At 42.4% G+C, this 21,864-nt stretch overlaps 1 protein-coding gene across 4 annotated transcripts in view; it reads left to right on the top strand.

Moving 5' to 3' along the window:
* SLC12A8 (solute carrier family 12 member 8) overlaps nucleotides 1-21,864 on the top strand; it is a 68,024-nt gene that overhangs the window by 26,660 nt on the left and 19,500 nt on the right. For all 4 annotated transcript variants that reach the window (XR_014171612.1, XM_081925050.1, XM_081925051.1 and 1 more), the window contains exon 6: nucleotides 15,850-15,963. Coding sequence is in view for 3 of the 4 variants with exons in the window: in XM_081925050.1 (XP_081781176.1) it covers nucleotides 15,850-15,963 (114 nt within the window). In the remaining variant the exon portion in view is untranslated. The remainder of the gene's footprint in view (nucleotides 1-15,849; nucleotides 15,964-21,864) is intronic.

Genomic DNA, 21,864 nt, shown 5'->3' with positions numbered 1-21,864 from the left:
GGAGTAAACCCTACACAAATCCAGAGTGGAGTTCCTAAGATGGTTAGATGGTGCCTTGTACACTTCCTTCCAGCAACTCCTGCAGCCAAGCTGGTGCCAAACATATTGCTCTGCTTTCCTTTGGACCACATCAGTGGGGCTGAGAGTGGAGTCTTGTCATCTGGGCAGCCCAGGACACTGCCTAGGTTTGTGTCTCAGGGAGGTCACTTTGGTGCTGCTCATGTAGAAATTTGACTTCACCGCCAGAGGCGTACTCCATTGTCTCTCGAGACAGCTGGATGCCAAAAACAGTTCCCAAGTAAATGGGTTTAGGATTGCAGGTTTGCTATGATTTTGCAGTTCAGTACAAACAAAATCATTTCGCATTTCCCCCACTCAGGCGCCAAGAAAGGAAGCACTCTGTTTTTATCGTTCAACAAATCCTGTGGGCACCTTAAACATTTTACCAAGCACTATCCTGCACACATTGCAATGTCAGTTATGTAAGCAATTTCTGTAATGCGGCATTTTATTTCATAAATTCATATTTCATGCTGAAAAGGGCTGTGTACACATCTGCTGAAACATAACACACAAGTTAATTTATATTTTAAATGTTTGTAGCAAGCATTATTTTGAAAACGTCAGACTTTTAACTGAGGGGCACAGATAAAGTCAGCAGGTATAAAAAGAGATCAGTTCTTTCCAAGTGAAAAGAACAATAATGAATGTTGCATTCCATTGATTTTTAAAATTCTCAGTAGGAAGCAGGTTAATGCTGCAATCGTTTCTCTAGGTGCATTAAGTTCTACATCAAATTCATTTGCCAGTCACTTGCACTTCTCTATTGTGATAAAGCTCTTTCTAGCTTCCCTGTATTGTTTCATTATTCCCAGCGAGATTGTGTTGCCTATGCCTGCTGTAGTTCGGCCTGAAATTGAAATGAACCCAAGGCATTTTTCATGTACAAATACAAGTGCATTCCCATCACTTTCTTCCCCAAGTCTTCCACCTAGATACAGTTGTTCTATTTAAGACATATCTATGGTTTTGTGCTCTTAAACAGAGAATTTCAGGGAAGTGTTAGCCTTCACAATAACATCTTGCCTTAAAATTTGGCCACATAATTTTATTAACTTGATCTGTACTCTTGCAGCTGTGTGTGTGTGTGTGTAAAATCTCACACCCTGCCACTCTTACAAAGTATGCCAGATACGTGTAAGTGAGGGAGGGCAGTGGACCTAATACTGTATACATTTACTGTACAAACCACTAACATGAAGAGTCCTAGTTTAAGGCAACTTCATGTATTCATGTGAGATACAAGCTTTTAACGAGGTGAAAGGATATATAAAGCACAAACAATAACAAACCATAATGTAAAAACAAAAAAAAATCCTTCCAGTAGCTACTATATCGAAGGGTCTGGAAACTTCTGTTTCAGTGTATCTGAAGAAGTGTGCATGCACACGAAAGCCCAAGAACTAACTTAGTTGGTCTTTAAGGTGCTACTGGAAGGAATTTTTTTGTTTTGACTATGGCAGACCAACACGGCTACCTATCTGTAACTAAATCATAATGTGCCTTCCTTGTGCAAATACAGTGTCATTTTGGGCAGCTTGACACATCATTCGAAATGGCAATATGGTCCCCTTCCAGTTCTGTGACTCTTAGCTGCATTATTTCATGAATGCCTTATTTTGCTGTGCTGTTGTTGTGGATTATTTAACCACCTTACATTATAATTTACCATGGTTATTTTTTGTACCAATTTTTGTTAATGACATCATTAATACTTGTTTACTGGAAAGAGAAGAAAGGTGTGTGTGTCTGTTTAATAGTATATAGGTTGCTTAATTTTTTTCTGTGTTTTGGGGATTCAGCAGAGATAATGCATAGTCTTACTATGGACACCCCAGCACCTGACGCTGAGAGGCAGTGGGGCACTTAGTAGCAAAAAGAAACACTAATGCCGATTGTAAATGAAGGTTATATTTCATTAAGGATTTCTGCAAAGAAAGAAATGTTAACAGGATGTCTGCTGAGCTTGGGTGGAACACCAGATGACACCCACACCCACACCCTGGGGGTGGGAGAATCTATATGCTTTAAAACCTTTCTTTAACATTTCAGGATATAAACAGTTTGACAGTTTTGAAAGAGAATGCAACATATATGTAAAATATATACTTTATTTTTCCATCTATAAGACGCCCCCATGTATAAGACTATTTGGGGGGACTCAGATTTAAGAAAATAGGGGGGGAGATGGCCCAGAGTATAAGAAGCCCCCTAATTTTTGATATTATTTTTTAGGGGAAAAACCTAGTCTTATACACGGGAAAATACGGTATGGAGAAAGATGTTGATGTGCAACTAATCACACACACCGCCCAGGCATTGCCCTCCCGATTGCTCCCGACTTGAAATACATCTGGAAATTGGCATTGAATTCCTGAGCTGCAAAACTACTGAACAAAAACAGCAGCATAAATCCCATGTAGCTACTGATCAAGGTAGACACCATGGGTGAACAAAGTAGGAGACTGCTAATGCGGTCTTTTATTTATTTTTTTTTAAAAAAACAACCCACCCTGCTTGCTTCCACTCACATTTTTCCAATTATAGCGCATTGAATTGATGTGACATCACTCTTGACCATAGGCCAGTCTATTCAACAGTCTGGCGAAGAAATTTATTAACTGGTTACCTGCCAATTGTCTGGAGTCCGGATTGCAGTGCAGACGTATTTCTTTCTTTTTAATGATAACATTGTTAGGGGGCCTTACACTGACAAGCCCACAGAGGCCTGCAGGATCTCTGAAGTAGATATTCCAGAGCCAGATCATGGCTAAAATAAAAGATTTACTAATGGGTAAATCTACTTTAGAAGGGATGGGAGGAACGCTTAACTGTTTCAGTTTACCAACACCAGTACATACAAACACTTCTCTCTTTGGCAGACAGAACAATAATACGTAGCTATCTATCACTTTGTAGTTTGTTTTAGTTTTCTCATTTAAAATCCAAAGAACGAAGGCGGTAGTAGTCAGTGTGATTGGGCCAGTGGCCCACACATGGGCGTAGCCAGGATTTTTGTTGGGGGGGGGCAGGACTTTTGTTAGGGGGAGCAGAACCAACATGATTGGTCAGTTAAGTATTTCTATTGTTTCATTGATCTGGGGAGGCAGCTGCCCCTCCCTGCCCCCCCTTGGCTGTGCCCATGGGCACACTGACCTGGTCAGTTGCATTACTGCTGCTTACCCAGAGGTAGAGAGAGGAGCGAGGTGCCAGTGAGATTGGCTCATCTGGAGCTTCCTCTGGCACCCTGCTAACTATTCCATCACCTTCTCCCTCCCTTCCACGTCATGGTAAGGAGCAGTGATGCAACTGACCTGAGGTCAGGTGACTCCTGCTGCCTAACCAAGCCAATATTCCATAATGGGTATGACAATCTCTGCAAAGTTTCATCAACTGTGAATAGCATCGGCTGAGGAAAATTACACTTTGCAAGCGTTGAGTTCCTGGATCAAAACACACCTCTCTTGAGCTCCCCTTTGTTTTAAGATTAGCACTGTAGTCCCAAGCACCCAAGTGAGGCTGTTGAACACAATGGGACTTACTTCCCAAGAAACATGCATAGAGTTGCCCTGCATAAAATGTGGAGTCTTCTTCGCTGTAATTGTGGAAATGTGAAGCATTTTAATGTGTGAGGCTTTACCCCGTTTTTGTTGTTTTAGCTGTTGTTAAATTTGTGCTAGAATGTTAATTGAACGGATAAAATGCGTGATTCAGTATGGTGTATGGGAGGCAGGATGTCTCAATTTTCATTCTGAACATGTCCTGACTGATGCACTAGGGCCTATAACTCCATGGTAGAACACATACTTTTTCATGCAGCATTTCCCAGATTCACTCCCTGCTATCGGGATGAAAAATAATACTGGAGTAGGCCATGGATAGACGTTATTCTGCCTTCCTACAATTTCTATCATTCCTGATCGTTGGCCATGCTGACTGTGGCGGATGGCAGTTGTGCAGTAGAGATACAGCACTGCTTTCTCCTGGACCTGGCTGCCCTAAGCAAGATGGACCAGTATTTGATCTCAGTGTATGGCCTCTTTGTATATTCATATAACAAAAGCTGTAGCTGTTTAGGCCAATGGAGTCATTTCAAAGGCTTACAAAATAAATTCTCCTATTCTTTGCCTCAACAAAGAATTGCATTAAGCACCACTCATATTTACATGGCCAAAATAAGATTTGGGCCAACCCAGCTTGCATATCAGTTTCATGCTCTGCCATATAACAATAATTATATGGTAAGTATGCAACAAGTTAGCAGTTTGATTCTAAAAGGGTAGTTGTTTCCACTTGTGTTTTAGTTCTCTACTTGCACAGGGGCGCCGACTTATAAAAATATTGGGGGGGCGGGGGCCCATACCGACTTATAAAAAATATTGGGGGGCCCAAGACCTCCAAACCGCTGCTGCTGGGGGAGCGAAAGGGGCGAGCCCCAGGCTGCCCCGACCTTAAGTGAACCTGTGAGGGCTCGCCCTTTGCGGCAGCCGATTGGCTGCCGCCGTGGGCGGTGAATATTAATGAGCTAGGGGGAATCCCCGCGTCTCGCGGGGCTGACGCCAGCCCCGCGAGATTGTTGATGGGTCGAGAGCCCGCAACCCCACCCCCTCTCTAGATCGGGAGTGGCTTTGTTTTAACTCATTACTGAATGTATTTTAAAAGGTAACTATCGTCAAACAAGGAAAATAAAAAATACCAACATAATTTTGTGATTTTACAAAGCATAATATAACTAATAATTTTCTTAAATTATTGGGGGGGCAGAGCCCCCCAAAACGAATTTTTGAGGGGGCTCGGGCCCCCTCAGGCCCCATGGAGTCGGCGCCTATGTACTTGCACCACTGTTGCCACTTTTCCCAAAAGCTTTTAGTTGCCTCTAGCACCTATGCTTCACTTCTAGTCATTATCGTGATATATATTACAATATATATATTGTAACCTTTATAGTTTCGATTGCCCAAACAATTTAGAAGTTCTTTTCCAAGCATGGCTTCCATCAGTTGCTTGTATAACTTTTTCTCCTGTGTGTTTTTAATTCCACCTCTGCTTTCAGTTTGTAAATCATTCTTCAGAAATAGGATTGCGGACATACGTTAGGTGATAATCGCAAAAGGCACCTGTTTACTTTATCGCATAATAAGATAGGACTTGAAAGACTTGACGTGAGAGTCTGGTGGAAAGAAATACCTCTTTGAACAACTTGGGAAGTGCTAAGGATGTAGTGAGATAGCAATGGCTGTTAGGGGAAAAGATACTTTAAAATTGAGAAAAACAACAGGAATCTATTTTGATAGGCTTGTTTTCTCTCTGACGTTGGTCATAGGATGGGAGTTGGTCAATAAAGTGGGCTGGGCAGACGATATCTTAAAGTTCCATTCCCTGTTCTCAAGCTTTTACCATTTCCATCACGATAATAAAATGGCATTATTCTCTACCATCATTAAGCTTTGTTTTCTTTCATTTTGATTAATCTTTTATCTGTGCATTTAAGAAATTTTCCATTTGGACTAGACCACAGTTAGCTTTGAAAAGGTTTTGTCACCGTCCACAGTGTTTCTCCTAAGCTTTTTTTCTTTTTCATTTGCAAAACCAACTTTCTCTTCTGTCTTTCCCTTTTTTTCTACTCTAAATTCAGCATTCTATAACCCATATTTTTCAAACAAAATGGCAGCTAAGCTCTCTTTGCATAGATTCTTTGTCTTACACAGGTTCATTAAAAAAACACCCAAGGGGCCATATACATCAGAGGATCACCATTTCTTAAAGATATGGCTCTGCATTCTACAAACAAGTCCCATCAGTGCAAAGATTTCTGAGACAAGTGTACCTCACCAGGGAAGGCATCCCACAAATGGGGAAACTGCCAATAAGGAGGCCTCCACTCAATGGTGGCAGCATCACCTAGAGGGCCACCTCTGTTGATCCTAAGGCACAATAACACCAAGTCTGATGGCGTATTGATTGAGTGGGTTGGTTAGTGGTAAGTTGCCTTGGGTCACTTTGAGCAAGATAAAGCAACTAACAAGTCTAATAAATAATAATAATATAGCTGCTGTCACACATCAGCAGATGTGCCTTCAGAGCAGACTTTCCTCCTCATCTGCTCAATATTTGCTAGCAAAATAATGCCATTGTGTTTAGAATTCCACCCCTCCAGCCCTCACCTTACCAGTGAGAGAAGGGCTGCAATGTCATCACTAGATATTACCTCAGAGTTGTGGAGAAGAGACACCAGGTTGCAGCTGCATGCCACGTAACATCTAATTTGGCCCTAAGATGCTTCAAATATCAGGAGAGGCAAGGAATATAAACATTTCAAATAAATAAAAAGTGCTAATCCACCCCAAATTCGGCACCATTAAATTGCTGAACTCTTTAACCTATGCAAATAATGCAAGACCACATTGTGCTATTCATTGCTTATTTGTCATAATTTGTTATGTTTCTGCTTGTCTTGAGGAAGACAAAAGTCCTGCTCACTAGGCACTGGGGAAACCATTTATTCTCCCTTATGGTTTGTAAGATTTCATCAGGTATTTTACACATGCTTTCAAGCCCTATGGGCTAGTAGCATGTGCTTGTTTTTTTAAAAATGAATGCTGAGATTCTCAGATTGCCCGAATCTGTGTCCTGTTCTATTTTCTTTATTCGTGTGGTATAATCATAGAAATTGCCAAATATACATACCACTGCCTGTTCTGAATTATATAGATGCAGGTGCCGAATTGATGTGATTTCTCCCTTGACTTGAGTTTGTGTACAGACATGATCTTCCCCTGGAATTGTGGGCATAAAAATATTTGCGTGCTGTAGCTAGAGATGAGTCACCCCTGGGGGTCCTGCAGCAATGTAGCTGCCTGCATGTTAAAAGAAGTCCCCTTTGTCTCTCTGCACATGAATAATGCAGCGTGACCTAAATAGCAAACTGTTCCCACTTCACTGGCATTGACAGCAGCTGGGGCAACAGGTGGAGTGCATTCTTCTATCTCCCCTACAGGGTAGCTTTCTGGAGAGGGTTAACATGGGGGGACCCTGAGCAGCTGGCCACTGATAGGAAATTGTATTGTACAGTGGCTTTAAATGGGAAGGTTTGGGAGATCAGCTCAGAATCAGCAAACAGTGACTTGGAAGGAACAAACAGTCAGTGCTTCTGAAGGGTGGTGATTTCCTTTTGGGTAAACACGTCATTAATCTGAGGGAGCACATTCTTTTCCATCAAAAGATAAGGAGGCCAAATAGCCTTTCTCAGGGCTGGGCCTCAGTTAGATTGTTTTTACCCCTTCAACCACAGCCCTATGTAAGCTTTAAGGAGGCTTTGCTTTGCTTGTCATGTGGAATCCAGAATGGGTTGTGATTGAGTGTTTGACAGTGTTGCTGTAGTCTAGAACAGTGTTTCCCAACCTTTTTTGGGCAAAGGCACACTTGTTTCATGAAAAAAATCTCGAGGCACACCACCATTAGAAAATGTTTAAAAAATTAACTCTGTGCCTATATTGACTATATATAAAGTAACTCTCTTTAATAGGAATCAAATAAACACAAAGAAAGTATTTTATAATTACTTTATTATGAAATAGTAAGTAAACAGAAATATGAAAAATTATAAAATACTTTATTCAGTGCGCAACCTGGGCCTGTTTGGCTGAACACAAAGCTGATATTCTGGCTGGAATCGAAGAAAGACACACACGTAGCTCTTCGTCAACAGCTCTCAGTCTCTCTCTGTATTTAGTTTTTATAGCAATCATGCTTGAAAAGCTCAACTCACAGAGATATGTAGTGGAAAATGGGAGCAATGTCAAAATAGCTTTGTTTGCCAGAAGGGGGAACTCCTTGGCAGTTTCCAACCAAAAATTGTCCAAAGGTAGATCAGCAAATCTTAGCTTGAAACCACGATTTTGTCTCAGTTCAGTTAGTTCCTCCTGCTCCTGTAAAGTCATGTCCTTTCCACCAACTGATGCTGAGCTATAAGGGTCCCTAACCCAGTCAAGGCATTCAGTGGAGACTGAAGAGAAATAAAATGGCAACTTCCCCTCGAGAGTTTTTAAATGTTTACCTATTATCTCACACAGTGCAGCAGTGTGAACACCTTGCCATTGCTTGGTGAGTGTGAACATTTCAAGATTGCCACTTTCCACGTGTTGATGCCAGAGTTGCACCTTTGAACAGAATCCATTTATTTTATCTGTACTTGTAAGCAGGTTTTCATTTTGGCCTTGCATTCGTGTGTTCAGTTCATTCAGATGATGAAATATATCTGCCAGGTATGCCAGCCTTGCACACCACTCATCACTTGCAAGCAGCTTTGCGTAATCTGACCTCTCATTTGTCAGAAACACTTTAAGTTCCTCCCGCAGCTCATACACACGAACCAAGACCTTGCCACGCGACAACCACCGGACCTCCGTATGAAACAGCAAGGTTTTATGCTTCGCTCCCATCTCCTCACACAAAGCTGCAAATATGCGACTTTTCACGGGTCGTGACTTTACAAAGTTTACCATGCGCACAACATCATCCAACACATGAACTAGGTCTGCTGGTAAAGTCTTGGCTACGAGGGCCTCACGGTGCAAAAAGCAATGCGTAACAATCACATCTGGATTTCTCTCCTTCACTCTGCTTACAAAGCCTTTGGTGTGCCCGACCATGGCTGCAGCTCCATCGGTGCAGACACTTGTGCAGTTTTCCCACTTAAGTCCTCCTTGTTCAAGGTATTCTGATGTGACCCGAAAAATTTCTTCTCCTGTTGCTTTTTCTGGCAATGCCTTGCAGAAAAAGAAGTTTTCTCTAATTGCATCACCATCAACATGACGCACATTGGCCAAGAGTTGAGCATGTCCACTGATATCAGTAGACTCGTCAAGTTGTAATGCAAATTTCTCACTGCTATGGAGCTTTTCCAAAACCACACTTTCAATGTCTGCAGACATGTCATTAATACGTCTGGAAATTGTGTTGTTTGAGAGAGGGACTTTGGCTATTTCCTTAGCTGCTTCAGGTCCGAGCATCTCCTCTACAATAGCTTTGCAGGCGGGAAGTATTAATGTCTCTGCCACAGTGTGCGACTTTTTTGACTTGGCTATAAGTTCAGCAACATGATAGCTAGCTTTAAGACCTCTTTCATTTACCTTTCAGTGGAGGTGGAAGGAACCCCGAGGGTCGCCTCCTCCAACCCCCTGAAGCACCTGGCCGCCAAAAGGCTCCTTCCCGCTGGATCTAGTCCACGGCCCCGTCTCTTTCTGCACCCCCCTCCATCCTCCATTTATAAAAGCGTGAATAAAATAGTTGCCTTTTTAGAAAAAGAAAAGAAAAGAAGAAGGTTCAGTGCCTTTTGCTCCTTGCAAATTGGTGTATCTGATGGTGGGGGAGGTTTTTTTTTAAAAAAAATAAAAACAAAAAACCCCACTAGAACCCCTTTGTGACACCCACCCTGCTCACTTTCAGACAAACTTGGATGGGGGAAGGCGGCTTTTCTCGCCCAGGTTTTCCTCAAAGGAAAGTTAGCGGGACCACTGAGACAGCCGCCAAAAGCTGCTTCGCTGATGGAAGGAGCCGTCCATTCGAAAGCCTGAAAATTACGGCTAATTAATAATACCAGAGGAGCCCCCCTCCCCGCCTCCCTCTTCCCCTCGGGGAAGGGCACCATTCAGTCTCGACTGGGCGGGGGGACCATCTACTTCCCCATCCCCGCCCCCCGGAGCCGCGCCGGCCGCCCCTTCGCAGGAGCTGAGATCCCAGCGCGGCGCCCGCTGCACCTGCCGGGGGCCAAGGAGGGTCCAGGGCCGGGGGGGAAGTTTGCTCTCCGGGAGCCCAAACGCGGCTGCTGTTGCGGCTGCTGCTTGTGGCAGGCTCCACATTGCGAGCGCAAAGCCGGCGAGCCCGTCGTCTCAAGAGCCAGGAAAGAGACGCCGACTCGCCCGCGCCGCTGCTGCTGCCAGACGGTCCGTCCTGCCCAGGCCACCCGCCTCCCGTCACGGCTGCTTGGGAGGCTGCAGGGCGCTTTTATGAGCCGCAGCCGTCCGACGTTAAACGCACTGCAGAGAGTTCTTAAGGAACCTGGGATCGATTTTGGTTAATCGCGGCTAACCGCGTCTGGGACCCTGTTTTACAAGCAGCTCGCAGCTCCGCTCGTTTTCTAAGCCACCGCCGCCCGACTCGCCCGCCTCCCGCCCACGGCACACCAGGCAACGTCTCGCGGCACACTGGTGTGCCGCGGAACACTGGTTGGGAAACACTGGTCTAGAAGACGTAGAAAGGGAAGATAGAAAGCAAGATTCTTAACTGAGCATTCCTTCCTCCCAATAAGGCCCCAACTAAAAATCTTCCTTTTTGCTATTCTTTCTACATCTGCAGTAACATTGCCAACCAGCCACTCATTGACAATTCTGAATGTTCTGTCCTCAAAATAAATGAATTATACTTTGTGCTGGATTTGTTCTGAAGTCTACAACCTTTGTTTCTTGTGGACATCTTTCTTTGTTTAATGTAGTACATCCTGGACTGCACAATGGTCTGGACTAGACGAGCTCTGATACCTTTTCAACACCTGTGATACCAGTCTAGTACCTTGAGACCTTCTGTGCAAATCTCCCCTGCAGATGTGTGTTCATGAGCTCAGTCCATTATTTGTGTTTTAGGGATAGAAGGGTACTTAAAAGAAGAACCACATTTTAAGTGAAAAACTAGGGTGCTGATACTAGATTGCTTTTATCACTTATCTAGTTCAATCTCTCATAGACCTGCAGCAGGACTGGCATCATACCAACTGAACATGCTGAAAACTTTGTCTTCATGTCATAGACTGGCTGGATGCAAAGGAATGATAGGAGGCACCAACTGGAGAACCCCCAGGGGAAGAAGGTTCAGAGCCAGGGGATTGGTGGTCGGATGATAAGTGGTCAGAGGGAGAAGAGGGAGCAGACTGGGAGGGGAGGTGTCAGAAGCAGAATAAGTGGCAGGGATTAGTGAACAGGAAAAGGCTGCGGCAGAGCACAGCTCAGACTCCAAGGCAGAAGCAGAAGCCAGGGAGTCTCTGCCTTCTGCTGCAACCAGCTCCCCACTCCCCTGGTCTCTTAGAACATGCAGAGAAATGAAGCAAGCAGAGCAGACGGGGGTTGTGCATAGACACAGCCTGAGACCGTGTGAGAAAGAGCCTGGTGGGCACTGGGAAGGTCCTGGTGGGCACTGGGAAGGTGGGGAACTTCAGTCCTCGCAACTGCTTCATTGGGGCAAGAGAGAGTTGCTGAGACCACTAGGCTTGAGCTGTGGTTTGTTTCCTTGAATAAAGAGTTGGTGTCACTGGCCTCTGGTGATTTATTGTTTTGTGCTGTGACTCCAGCCCTGACACATAATCTCCCCCCACCCACCATGGCTGTAGTGACATTTTGTTTTGTTTTCATTTGCTACATAGAGCTTCCACAAATCAGAAAGAAAATTGCATTAGTAAGGCTCTTTGTATCTCTTCATACAATATTTTTGTCACTCTTTGATTCATTATAGATAATACTTTTTCAAGCCTTAGACATGTCGGAGTGTGGTCCTACTTCTCATAACAGCCATAATAGGATAAATACCTTAGAAGCATCTAGCTGGCCACTGCTGGGTACAGGATGTTGACCTTCATAATGATTGTTAGATCTTAGTTTGATCCGACGAGATACATTCAGCCCAGGCACTGAGATCCAGCACCAAGAGCCTTATAGTTATTTTATGTGTTCAACTCAGTGATATACCTGATACGTGGTAGTTGGTCTGGAAAGCTGCCTCAGAAATATTGCAAAGATGTCAAAAATTCATTTGCAATTCATCTTACCTTGTGCCTGATAAGCAAGAATGAATTATTTTGTTCCTGTGTATATAAAGATGTAGGAATCAAGTGTTTCCAATAAATTGCACCACTTTCCCCAAGGCCGACCCATTATCAAAGAGGCTGCAGATTATTCAGCCAGCTATTTACACGGTAATTCTATTTTTAAAAAGTGTTTAGTTAGGAGAAAACTGTATGAAATGAATCAGACTTGCTTCATAATGGATTTTATTTCCAAATGTGCTAGGATCAGAGCCCTAAAGATTCCTAACCATTTGCTGCAATGTATATTTAGTGCTAAAATAGGATCAGGTTTCTCTGAAAGAAGTCTTTGTACATCCTGTCCAATATACTTGCTAGGTATGCATTTCTGCTGTACATGCATTTATCTTTTGGGGGGAAATATGCTTAGTCATAATTTAGTTTAGAGCAGAGGTTAGATTTTGTACATTTCTTTAAAGATCCATGTGGCTAAAACTTTGGTCATCCTGAAAAGGAGGCCAAATTGTTAGCCACTTATTAACTGGGTGGGAGAAAAAATGCTGGTTGGATTTTCTGTCTTGGGTGCTGTAATACCTTCAACCATAATGAAGAATCAGCACTAAAGTAAGAATTAAAAAAACCTGAGCTTTCTTCTGAACAGTTATAGCAAGTTGCGCAAGTAGTATTTTCACAGGGCTTCTGCTGGTAGGCTCATTGGGTGAATCCTTTCCTTTCTATACTAAAGACAACCAACCTCTCAACTACGTTAAATCCCATTGAGCAAATACTATCTTTCCTGACCTTTCAACAACATTTTAAATAGCTTTTTATGGTTACCCACCCTGGGACCATCGGTTGAAGGGCAGGTAATAAATTAACAGCAAGAACAATAATATACTGAGTATTAATGTCTTTTCTCATCATACTATCTATATATAAGAAATAATAGTGAGAATGTTTGTAGAGAATGTGTTCTTTTCTCTTTTCGCATCTTAGAAGCACCTTTCCTTGCAGTGACACGAGGGGGGGGGGGACCTATACAATGCCCAGTTTAACTGAGTTCTCCCTTATTCCAGCATCTTTTAGTCTTGAGCTAGGTCTCCAGAATGATAGTAGAAGGTCCTACTTTAAAAAACCTGCTTTATTTCAACATTCAAAACTCCCCACCACTCCCCCAAATTGCAAGCACTGTACAGTGGTACCTCGGGTTACATATGCTTCAGGTTACATACGTTTCAGGTTACAGACGCTGCTAACCCAGAAATAGTGCTTCAGGTTAAGAACTTTGCTTCAGGGTGAGAACAGAAATTGTGCTCCGGCGTCGCGGCAGCAGCAGGAGGCCCCATTAGCTAAAGTGGTGCTTCAGGTTAAGAACAGTTTCAGGTTAAGTACGGACCTCTGGAACGAATTAAGTACTTAACCTGAGGTACCACTGTATAGTTCAGTGATCATCATCATCATTGGCTATTTTCAGAATAGCATGGTTGAGTATTGCACTACTGCTTTCTCTTCACTTCGCTCAGCTTTAACATTGTCAACTGACTTTATCTTGAATTTGACCCAAAACTTGACTAATCTGTAATGAAGTCCAGGCTTCGCAGAACTTGGCATGGTGGATATCCTTTCGGCAGTTGCATAATGGCTCACCCTGCATAACCACTGCTCACTGGCAGCTTATTCACCTCTCAAGGCGTTTTCCAAGTTCTCAAAGTATTCGGCCAAAACCTCAAACTCTTCCAAACCTTTAAGGTGTGTCCTTTACTCCAAAGCACTAAACACTCTAACATCCCAAAATATGTGTTTTTTAAAAATCCAGTCACCCTTACACAGAAGTTAAAAATTGCAGAAACATAAACGTTTTCTAAGTTTCCTGTTCATTTGCTGAGGGAAGTCAGTGAAGGCTACGGGGTATTTGCTTCTTTTGCAATGGCACACTACGCACCGGGGGTGTGGAATGTGAGCACAGCCTCTGTGCTAAATCTTGTTGTTCACTCCTCTGGGATTCTTTTCCTTGCTGTGCATGACCCTGCCTAAGAAACCCCTCCCAGGGAGCCTTCAGTAAAGTTTTATAGCAAAGTCTGCCTGCAGACTCCATGAATAATAGATGCCAAGTCCTGGGTTTCATGGATCAGTGGTTATCGTTTCAAGGCATCAAGAAGGATACCCTTTTCTTTTTCATGAAGGCTAAAGATGGTCATGGAAATGTGTAGCTTCATTTAACCTCTGTGACTTGGCCAGATGTCAAGGGGCCCAGACTCTGCCTCAAATCCAGAAACAGTTGAGATAAACTTGAACTGCCCCAGTAGAGACCTGGCATTTCCCAAGTCTCTTTGCCTGTTAGGTGAGATCTCTTCTGGGCCAGAGAAAAGCTATTAAGATGCAGTCCTATACACACATAGCTAGGGTTGAATCACAGAATCATAGAGCTGGAAGGGACCATGAGGGTCATCTAGGCCAACCCCCTGAAATGCAGGAATCTTTTTGCCCAACATGAGGCTCGAACTCACAACCCTCAGATAAAGAGACTCATGCTCTACCAACTGAGCTACCCTTTGGATAAACCGCATCAAACTCAGTAGAGCTTATTTCCAGGCAGGAATCCCCAAATCTGTCCATTTCAGCTTCTCCTGGTTGCTCATTTTTCCAATCGTAGATTCAGTTCTCCACATGCCCACTTCAGTTTGCAGATTTTTAAAAAATAAATAAAAGTTAGCATGAAGATTCAGCAGCATTTTTGTACAAATTGTACATATTTTTTTATATGTAATTTCCCCCTGATATGCACATTTTTGCAAACCGATTTCCGTTAGTGCAATGTATTTTGCATGTCCCCCCCCCAAACAATGCATGAATTTATATCCACACTTTAGTATATGCTTTTTATCACATTAATTGACTGGAGAGCTGCATTGCAAAATTCAGATAAGTGTGAATTTTGAACAATGGCTGTTTTTCAGTTTATGTTTTGTTTCAGAAAGTATGAATTAGCTTAGTTTGCCTTTGAATGTGAACTGAATTTAGCCCCCCCCCAAAAAAAACATCTTCTTCCAGGTACATGTGATTTTTTAAATTGTACCATAGAAGTGGTAAACCAGCTACCACTCAGATGTAGGCTATATAAACAATTCCCCAAAACCAGACATGACTGTTCTTTCAATGCCTTTCCTTGAATGCTGAATAAAAAAATATTGGTGCAAATAATTCACAGATTCAATTCATTGTTGTATAATAATAATAATAATAATAAAAATACTCAGTCCCAGCCATAAGAATTGAAGTTCAGCTAATGTAAAGGGTCAGGTAGTCTCAAACTGGGAATCTGAGCTTCAGGACCAAAGTGTCTTCGCCTCTCTATCACTGTGGCATCTTGTTGAATGAAGGACCTGCTGGCTTGTTTTCTGCAATGCTACTGCTTTGGGGTGGCCAGAGGGCAGTGCTGCAGCTACCAACTCAGTAGGATCAGGTGATACAAGGAGCAGATAATATTCTATCAGTCCTATAAGCCCCTGGCTCTGGAATAGCTTCTCAGTCTGAACAGCCTGATGCTTTGCCTCCCTTCCAGATCGCCATCTCCAACACTGATCAGGATTTGAATATTCTAAAGATACAATTTTGCTGGCTTTGCAATTTATGATTAAAATAGGCTTGTTAATTATCCCTGATTTTAATACATGCTGGTGTGTTGTTTTTTTGTTGTTTTTAAAAAAGAACTGTTTCCTATTTATTCCAAAGCACCACAGTCCAGAAACATGATAGATGTCTTATTTCAGACTTGATAGTGCGGTATTCCCCTTCAACATTTGCTGTCATATCTTTGTGATTCATTAACAATGCAGTTGCCTTTTTCTGATGCTTGTGGAAAGTAGACCATCTCCGCAAATAAGTAGTGATGGAAAACAATAGGATATGATGGGGAGGATGTAAATAAGGAGAGCATAAATAAAGACTGCAGCAGGCTATGACGTTAAACATGTGTTATTTTACTTTGAAACATGCAGAACATGGTTTCGTTGGTTATTCAGAGGAGCTAATGTTGAATAACACGCTGCCGAACTACAGCCCGGGGGAGTCTTTCTTCACTGTGTTTGGAGTGTTCTTCCCAGCTGCTACAGGTACCGTAGAATTGTATAAGATGCACTTAATAATTCTTGTGGTTGTAAGTGTGCTACACAAATACAGAATCCTAAACGTCTCCCTTGTGCTTTTTTAAAAACCATAAGTTTACAGTCCTTATTCTAGCAAAGAAAATTTGGGAGCAATATCTATTTGCTTTAAAAATTCAAAACACACACACACACACACACACACATACACACACACGTGTGGTTGTGCAAAAAGGAATGACTTCTGAACTCTACATAGATCTCTGTCTCGTCTTTTGACTTTTCAGTCTCTTTTCCCCACCCCTCTCAAATGTCTTGTGTATTCTGTGCTATGTCTTTGATGAAAGCAGCAGAAGCAGGATTGGCAGCCTTGCCCTCAGAACATTCTGGAGTGTTTTTGTGGGCTGTTTATTTGTTGGCTTGTTTCTTGCTGCCCATGCCCCCAGGAGAACAATAAAATCAATACAATTAAACTCCACAATGGCAGAAATAGACCAGCCACACACCAAAGATAAACTGGAAACCTATCACAATAAATGTTGGCCTGAAACCTGTGGAATTAAGATGCTGGCAGTTTTAAGATCCCTTTCCTAATGATCCCTCGCGTGGTTTTCTCCTTTTCCACAGCTGCCACACACTAGGCCAGCATTTTCATTGAGCTACTCCAAGTTTCCTTTCCTGATCACTTGCCACCAGTTCAGACCACATCAGTCTGCTTATTAGGATTCTTTTACCACCAGGTGCATCAGCTTAAACGATGACAATGAATTTGCCATTTTATTGCCCATTCACCCAGTTTGGCACCTTTGGAGTGATTTGTAATCACCTTTTGTTTTCACCAACCTGACTAATTCGATGTCATCTCTCTACTTACCCTAACTCCAGATCATCTATGAATAAGTTTAAAAACACAGGCCCTAATACAAATCTTTGGGGAAACAACACATTTTTTTCACATCCCTCCATTGTGAGAATTGTCCATTGACTCTTGCTCTGTGCTTCTTGTTCTTTAACCTTTACTGATTTCCCAAGAGGATCCACATGGTGCCTAGGATTGCTCAGTAGCCTTTCATGAAAGTCTGTTGGCTCACCTTCAGCTACATGCTTGGTTAGCACCTGAGTAGAGACCATTGTTTATTTTACAAAATTTCCTAAAATTAGAGATAGAAATAGATAATGATGGGGGAGAGGCAGAGAGAAACCCCATACATAATGCCGAAGCATAGTCGCTTTGCATCCAACACAGGCAAGTATAGAAGGAGGAATATTTATGAGTGCTGCAATAAAAATTACCCTCAATGTCGTTAAATGGTTCTTCACTCTTCCTAATTCTTGGCAGCTAGGAAAAAAGCCAAACCTAACAGATATAATTTATTTCAAAAGTATGGGTGAATTATTACTTCATTAGTACTAGTAAAACCAGTAGCTATGCTAAATGCTCTCCCTGAGTGCATTTTTTGTGTTAAGAATGTCATTAATTTGGTTGCTACCGAACAGCTTCCTCTTTATTCTTCTAGTATGTTTTATAGCATTTAGCTTCTCACGATGGCCGTGTGTCAGTGGCATGTGTAAATTAATGTCCCGTTCCTCTAGCTAGCTGTGTTCAAATAATGCTTGCAGGAACTTGGCCTGAAGAAGAACCCCTCTTGAGCATTTGGAACCTGTCATTGCCACAAACTGCAGACAACTAGATAAGCAGCAACTCAAAAATAATGTAGGAGTATGAGCTACAGACTCAGAAAACAGTTTCAGCTAGTAAGGGGAGAGGAATAAGTAGAGAGAAGCCCATGAAGAGGACCAAAAGTGAAAGATAGAAAAAATTGTGAAAGTATACTTAATCCTAAACCTTTTTACAAGTCTCAGTCCCACTGAAACAAAGTTTAGGACTAGTTTGTAAGAACCTTCACATTGCCATCAGTGAAATCATCAAGTGATAATGATAATATGAACACCCATGCAATTAGTGGGTATCTGGTCCCACTTAATGGTTGATTCTGTAGCACTGGTGAAGCCACATGGGATCATGTGGGAGGCCAATGTGGAAACCATGTAAGAGCAGGATAGAAGCACAATTAAGAATGAGCTGGAATTAAAGCGACTCAGAGCAAGAGAAACACAGGTATCTAGAGATAACCATAGGAGGAATTGGATAGTTTCTCAGGCATCAGAACAGATTTTAATTCTGAAGCCACAACATACTATTTTTATTATTAGTGTTAGTACTAGTAATATTCAAGGGGCCTAACAGTAATCAGACGACATTGTGATGTAAGCTTCGTCAATGTCTCAGGACTTTGTTGTTTTTTTCTACAACAAACACGGCTTCCACTGTATAATGTATTATTGCAACGCCATCATTCACTTACTCCACATTAAGACCGTTTAGCCCATAACAAACATGGCAAACAGTCACTTGGTATTTCCTGAGACTGAACATTCTGTAGGAGTCCTACATTCTAGAGAATTTCTGTAGAATTTTGTTTTTGGCATTGGTCTAAATAGCCAAAGACGAAAATGAAGCTGTGTGGATGCCTGAACTCCCCTCTCAAGAAAACCTTAAACATGTGACCCACCAACCCAAACCTAGACCACCAGCCAAGTATTGTGGCCTGTGATGAGCTTGACAAATGCTCTTGTTTTATATTCCCAGACAAACATTAGAAGAAGTTTTATGAAGTCCTTGTTGGGCTGTATAGACTGAGGGGCGCTTTTCACTTGGAGGCTAGTACTACAGTTATTCTTTAAGATCCTGCGATGAAGAGCTAGCACATAAGATGTGATGAAGGATACTAGCACCAGTCTCTCTTCTTTCAGTGTTCTCTGGGACCCTGATTGGCCCCTAGTCAAGGTTTTTGCTTCTTTCTAAAATCTGTGTAAACCAGGCCTAAAGAACCTGCAGTCCTCCAATATTATGTTGGATTGCAGCTCCCATCACCCCCGACTATTAACTATACTGGCTGCATGATTGAAGTTGGAGTTCAACAACCCTTGGAGGGCCACAGGTTCCCCGGAGGGCCACAGGTATAAACCATTCTAGATCTGACAAACGGTTTGCAAACTTTTTACTTGCAAGCCAAAGGTTTTTCACTCAGATCTCCCTGCATTTTTTTAATTTAGACTCCTATCCTCTCTTGTGTTTGACATAGACTGCCCATTTATTGATCTTGGCCCCTGTCTATAATATAGTGTCATAACAAAACATTTGGTTAAATGCAAATTGTGGTGGATAATCTTACTGGCAGATCCATGTGGGCGGTACTGAATATAGTGTGTAGATTTAAGGAATCATGCTCTTAATTTACCAGTGAGTGTGGTTTAGCAGCACTGGAGTTTGCCAGTGGCTGGTTTTATGCCTGGATGCACCTGTTAAGCTGAGAATAAATGTAAGGAATTGCTTTGACATTCTGAAATGGCAGAAAGCCACATGAGCAATATTTTCAGAAAAAAAGATGAGGTTCTGACTAATCCAAGCCCATTCTTCATCTGAAGCTGCGCTTCCAAGTGTGGGAGGAAGATGGAAACAGAAGGTGGTTTAACTACCTCATCCAGCAAAGGGAGACTATGTACTTCCTTCAGTTCCCACCCCCAATTTGTAGCCTTATCAATATTGGAGTTCCAATGTTGTTAAGGGAAAGGCTGCAGAAGTTCTAATGGTGGTAGAGAAAGGATTTCTGACTTCAGATATCCCTGTCAATGGTTAAAGCTCTTTCCCTTTTTTTCTGCCCTTGGGGAGAGAGAGATCCTGTGCTCCCTATAGCCCCTGGGGCACTCTGCCAGGGACCTTAGGATTGCAGAGCTAATAACTTGAACAGCCTGGCAGAGGCAACTGCAGCTCTGGCTACACAGATGGAGCAGTTTTGCTCCTACTTCAGCCTGCCAGAACCAAAGGTCATAGTTGGGTCTCACTTACGGTAACGTAGAGTTCTGCAACTAAGTCACTATCTGGCTCCAGTGTAGTTAAATCAGACTAACGTGTCGTTTCTAGAGACTGCTTGGACAGAGAATAATAACAATACGGTAATGAATTGAAGGTTGTGGATTAAATTTCATCTCAGTGTCTTTGGATTTGTTGTTTATCATGCTCCACTGATGTAAGTAACAGTGATATTACTTTATTTTATAGCCACACGGCCAATAATGTCATGCAGCTCTGCTCCTTTCTTTGTAATAGATATTTAAAGTATTTCAGATGAAGCTACTGGCTTTCTTCCCAAACATTTTGTAATGTAATAGTAAAGAAGTGGCTCTGTCATCCAAGCAATTAAACTGTTGCATGAGTTGCATGAGAAGTTGTGGGTGTGGGAGATGTTGATTTTACTGAATTAGTTCAGAAAGATTGCAACAACAACCACAGATAGTTTAAAAATACTGAGAGGGAAAGCCATTCCAGATGTAGGCAGACAGGATTTTTTTTTTTTACCATACACGCACATGTGTGTGTGTGTATACAGAAATGTATTAAACAGTTTGCTCATTTGGCTGAAATATGTACTTGCAGAGTAATCCTAAGCATGTTTACTCTGAAGTGAGTCTCCCTGGGTTCAATAGGATATGGTCTCCAGTAAGTGTTTTTAGAATTGCAGCCTTAGGCATTCCCAAATACGGCCCCTTTGAAATCCAAGCATAGCTGATACTAGAATAGACTTTGTATGTTAATAACATGGTAACATATGGTAACATATAGGTAGCAAGAATGGACATAATGGTAGATTGCACAGAGGCACCCAACATTATTCTGGAAACTGCATTCTGTGTTAGCTGTACTTTTCTGGCAATTTTCAAGGCTAATCCTAAGTAGAGTGTGCTACAGTGATCTAGGCGAAAGGTTGCTAGAGCATGCAAAACTGTACACGTTATCTTGGTTGAGGAACAGACATAGCTGGCAAATCAGCCAAAGTTGGAAGTAGGCACCTCTTTGTTTATGGCATTTCTATACTGCGTAATCATTTCTAAGTTGTGTACATAAAAATAAACATTTCCCACACAACCTTAATAAACCAAGATGCTGTATGGACCCTGTAGCATTGAAGAGGACCTTGGGAGTGACTGTATCAGCAGTCCTCCTCATCTTGCCATCTCACAACAGGGCCAGGGCCTAAACAGGACCACAGTCACCATCCACTGCGAAACTCCCCAGAGTACTCAAGAATCAGTTTCCATTAGACCAGGGGTCAGCAACCCGCGGCTCGGTCAACTTCCCGCCCACTGTCAGATCACGACTCCAGAGATATATTTGTTTTAAATGTCGCAATGGTTTTGCGGCTCCCAGGTTTTTTTCTTCAGAAACGGATCCAAGTGGCTCTTTTTGTCTTAAAGGTTGTAGACCCCTGCATTATACCATCTGAATCGGTCCTCCATCCCAGCAGGGAGTGACTGCTGCTAAAAGTACAACCTTTAACAGGAAACTGATTTTAGAGAATGGGACAATCTTAAAAGTATCAAACAGCACCCAAACACCATTGGATTGGGGTGTCCTTTCTTGGGTTGGAATGAGACAGAATCAAAACAAGCAGAGCAATCAAAGACTGGTAGCAGAGAAAGATAGCATTTGAACTGAGACAAAAATGACGGATCGCTACTGTGTGAATGCAAAACTGAGGTAAGAATGAAAGGCCCAAGTTAGAGCAAAGAAGGTGGTGATTATTGATACAGTAAACTGACTTTTAGCTTGCCCACACTTCCCTTGCCCCGCTCCTTTCCCAGGGAAAACTCGCTCTAAATCGGAACAAACAGCAACCCACTGAAAAGCCGATTGCTGTTTGCTCCAGTTGAGTCCTAAGGAGTGGTTTTCCCTGGGGAAGAGCAGTGGGACAAGAGGAAGTGCCGATAAGCCCTTTGTCTGAGCTGCTGTAAGCTGTAACATAGGAAACTGCTCTTCAGTTCAGTTCTAGTGCCTTTTTACTTGGAAGA

Source organism: Podarcis melisellensis, assembly GCF_964234715.1.
Source record: "Podarcis melisellensis genome assembly, chromosome: 1".
Lineage (NCBI taxonomy): Eukaryota > Metazoa > Chordata > Lepidosauria > Squamata > Lacertidae > Podarcis > Podarcis melisellensis.
This window is presented reverse-complemented; position numbering and strand designations above follow the sequence as displayed.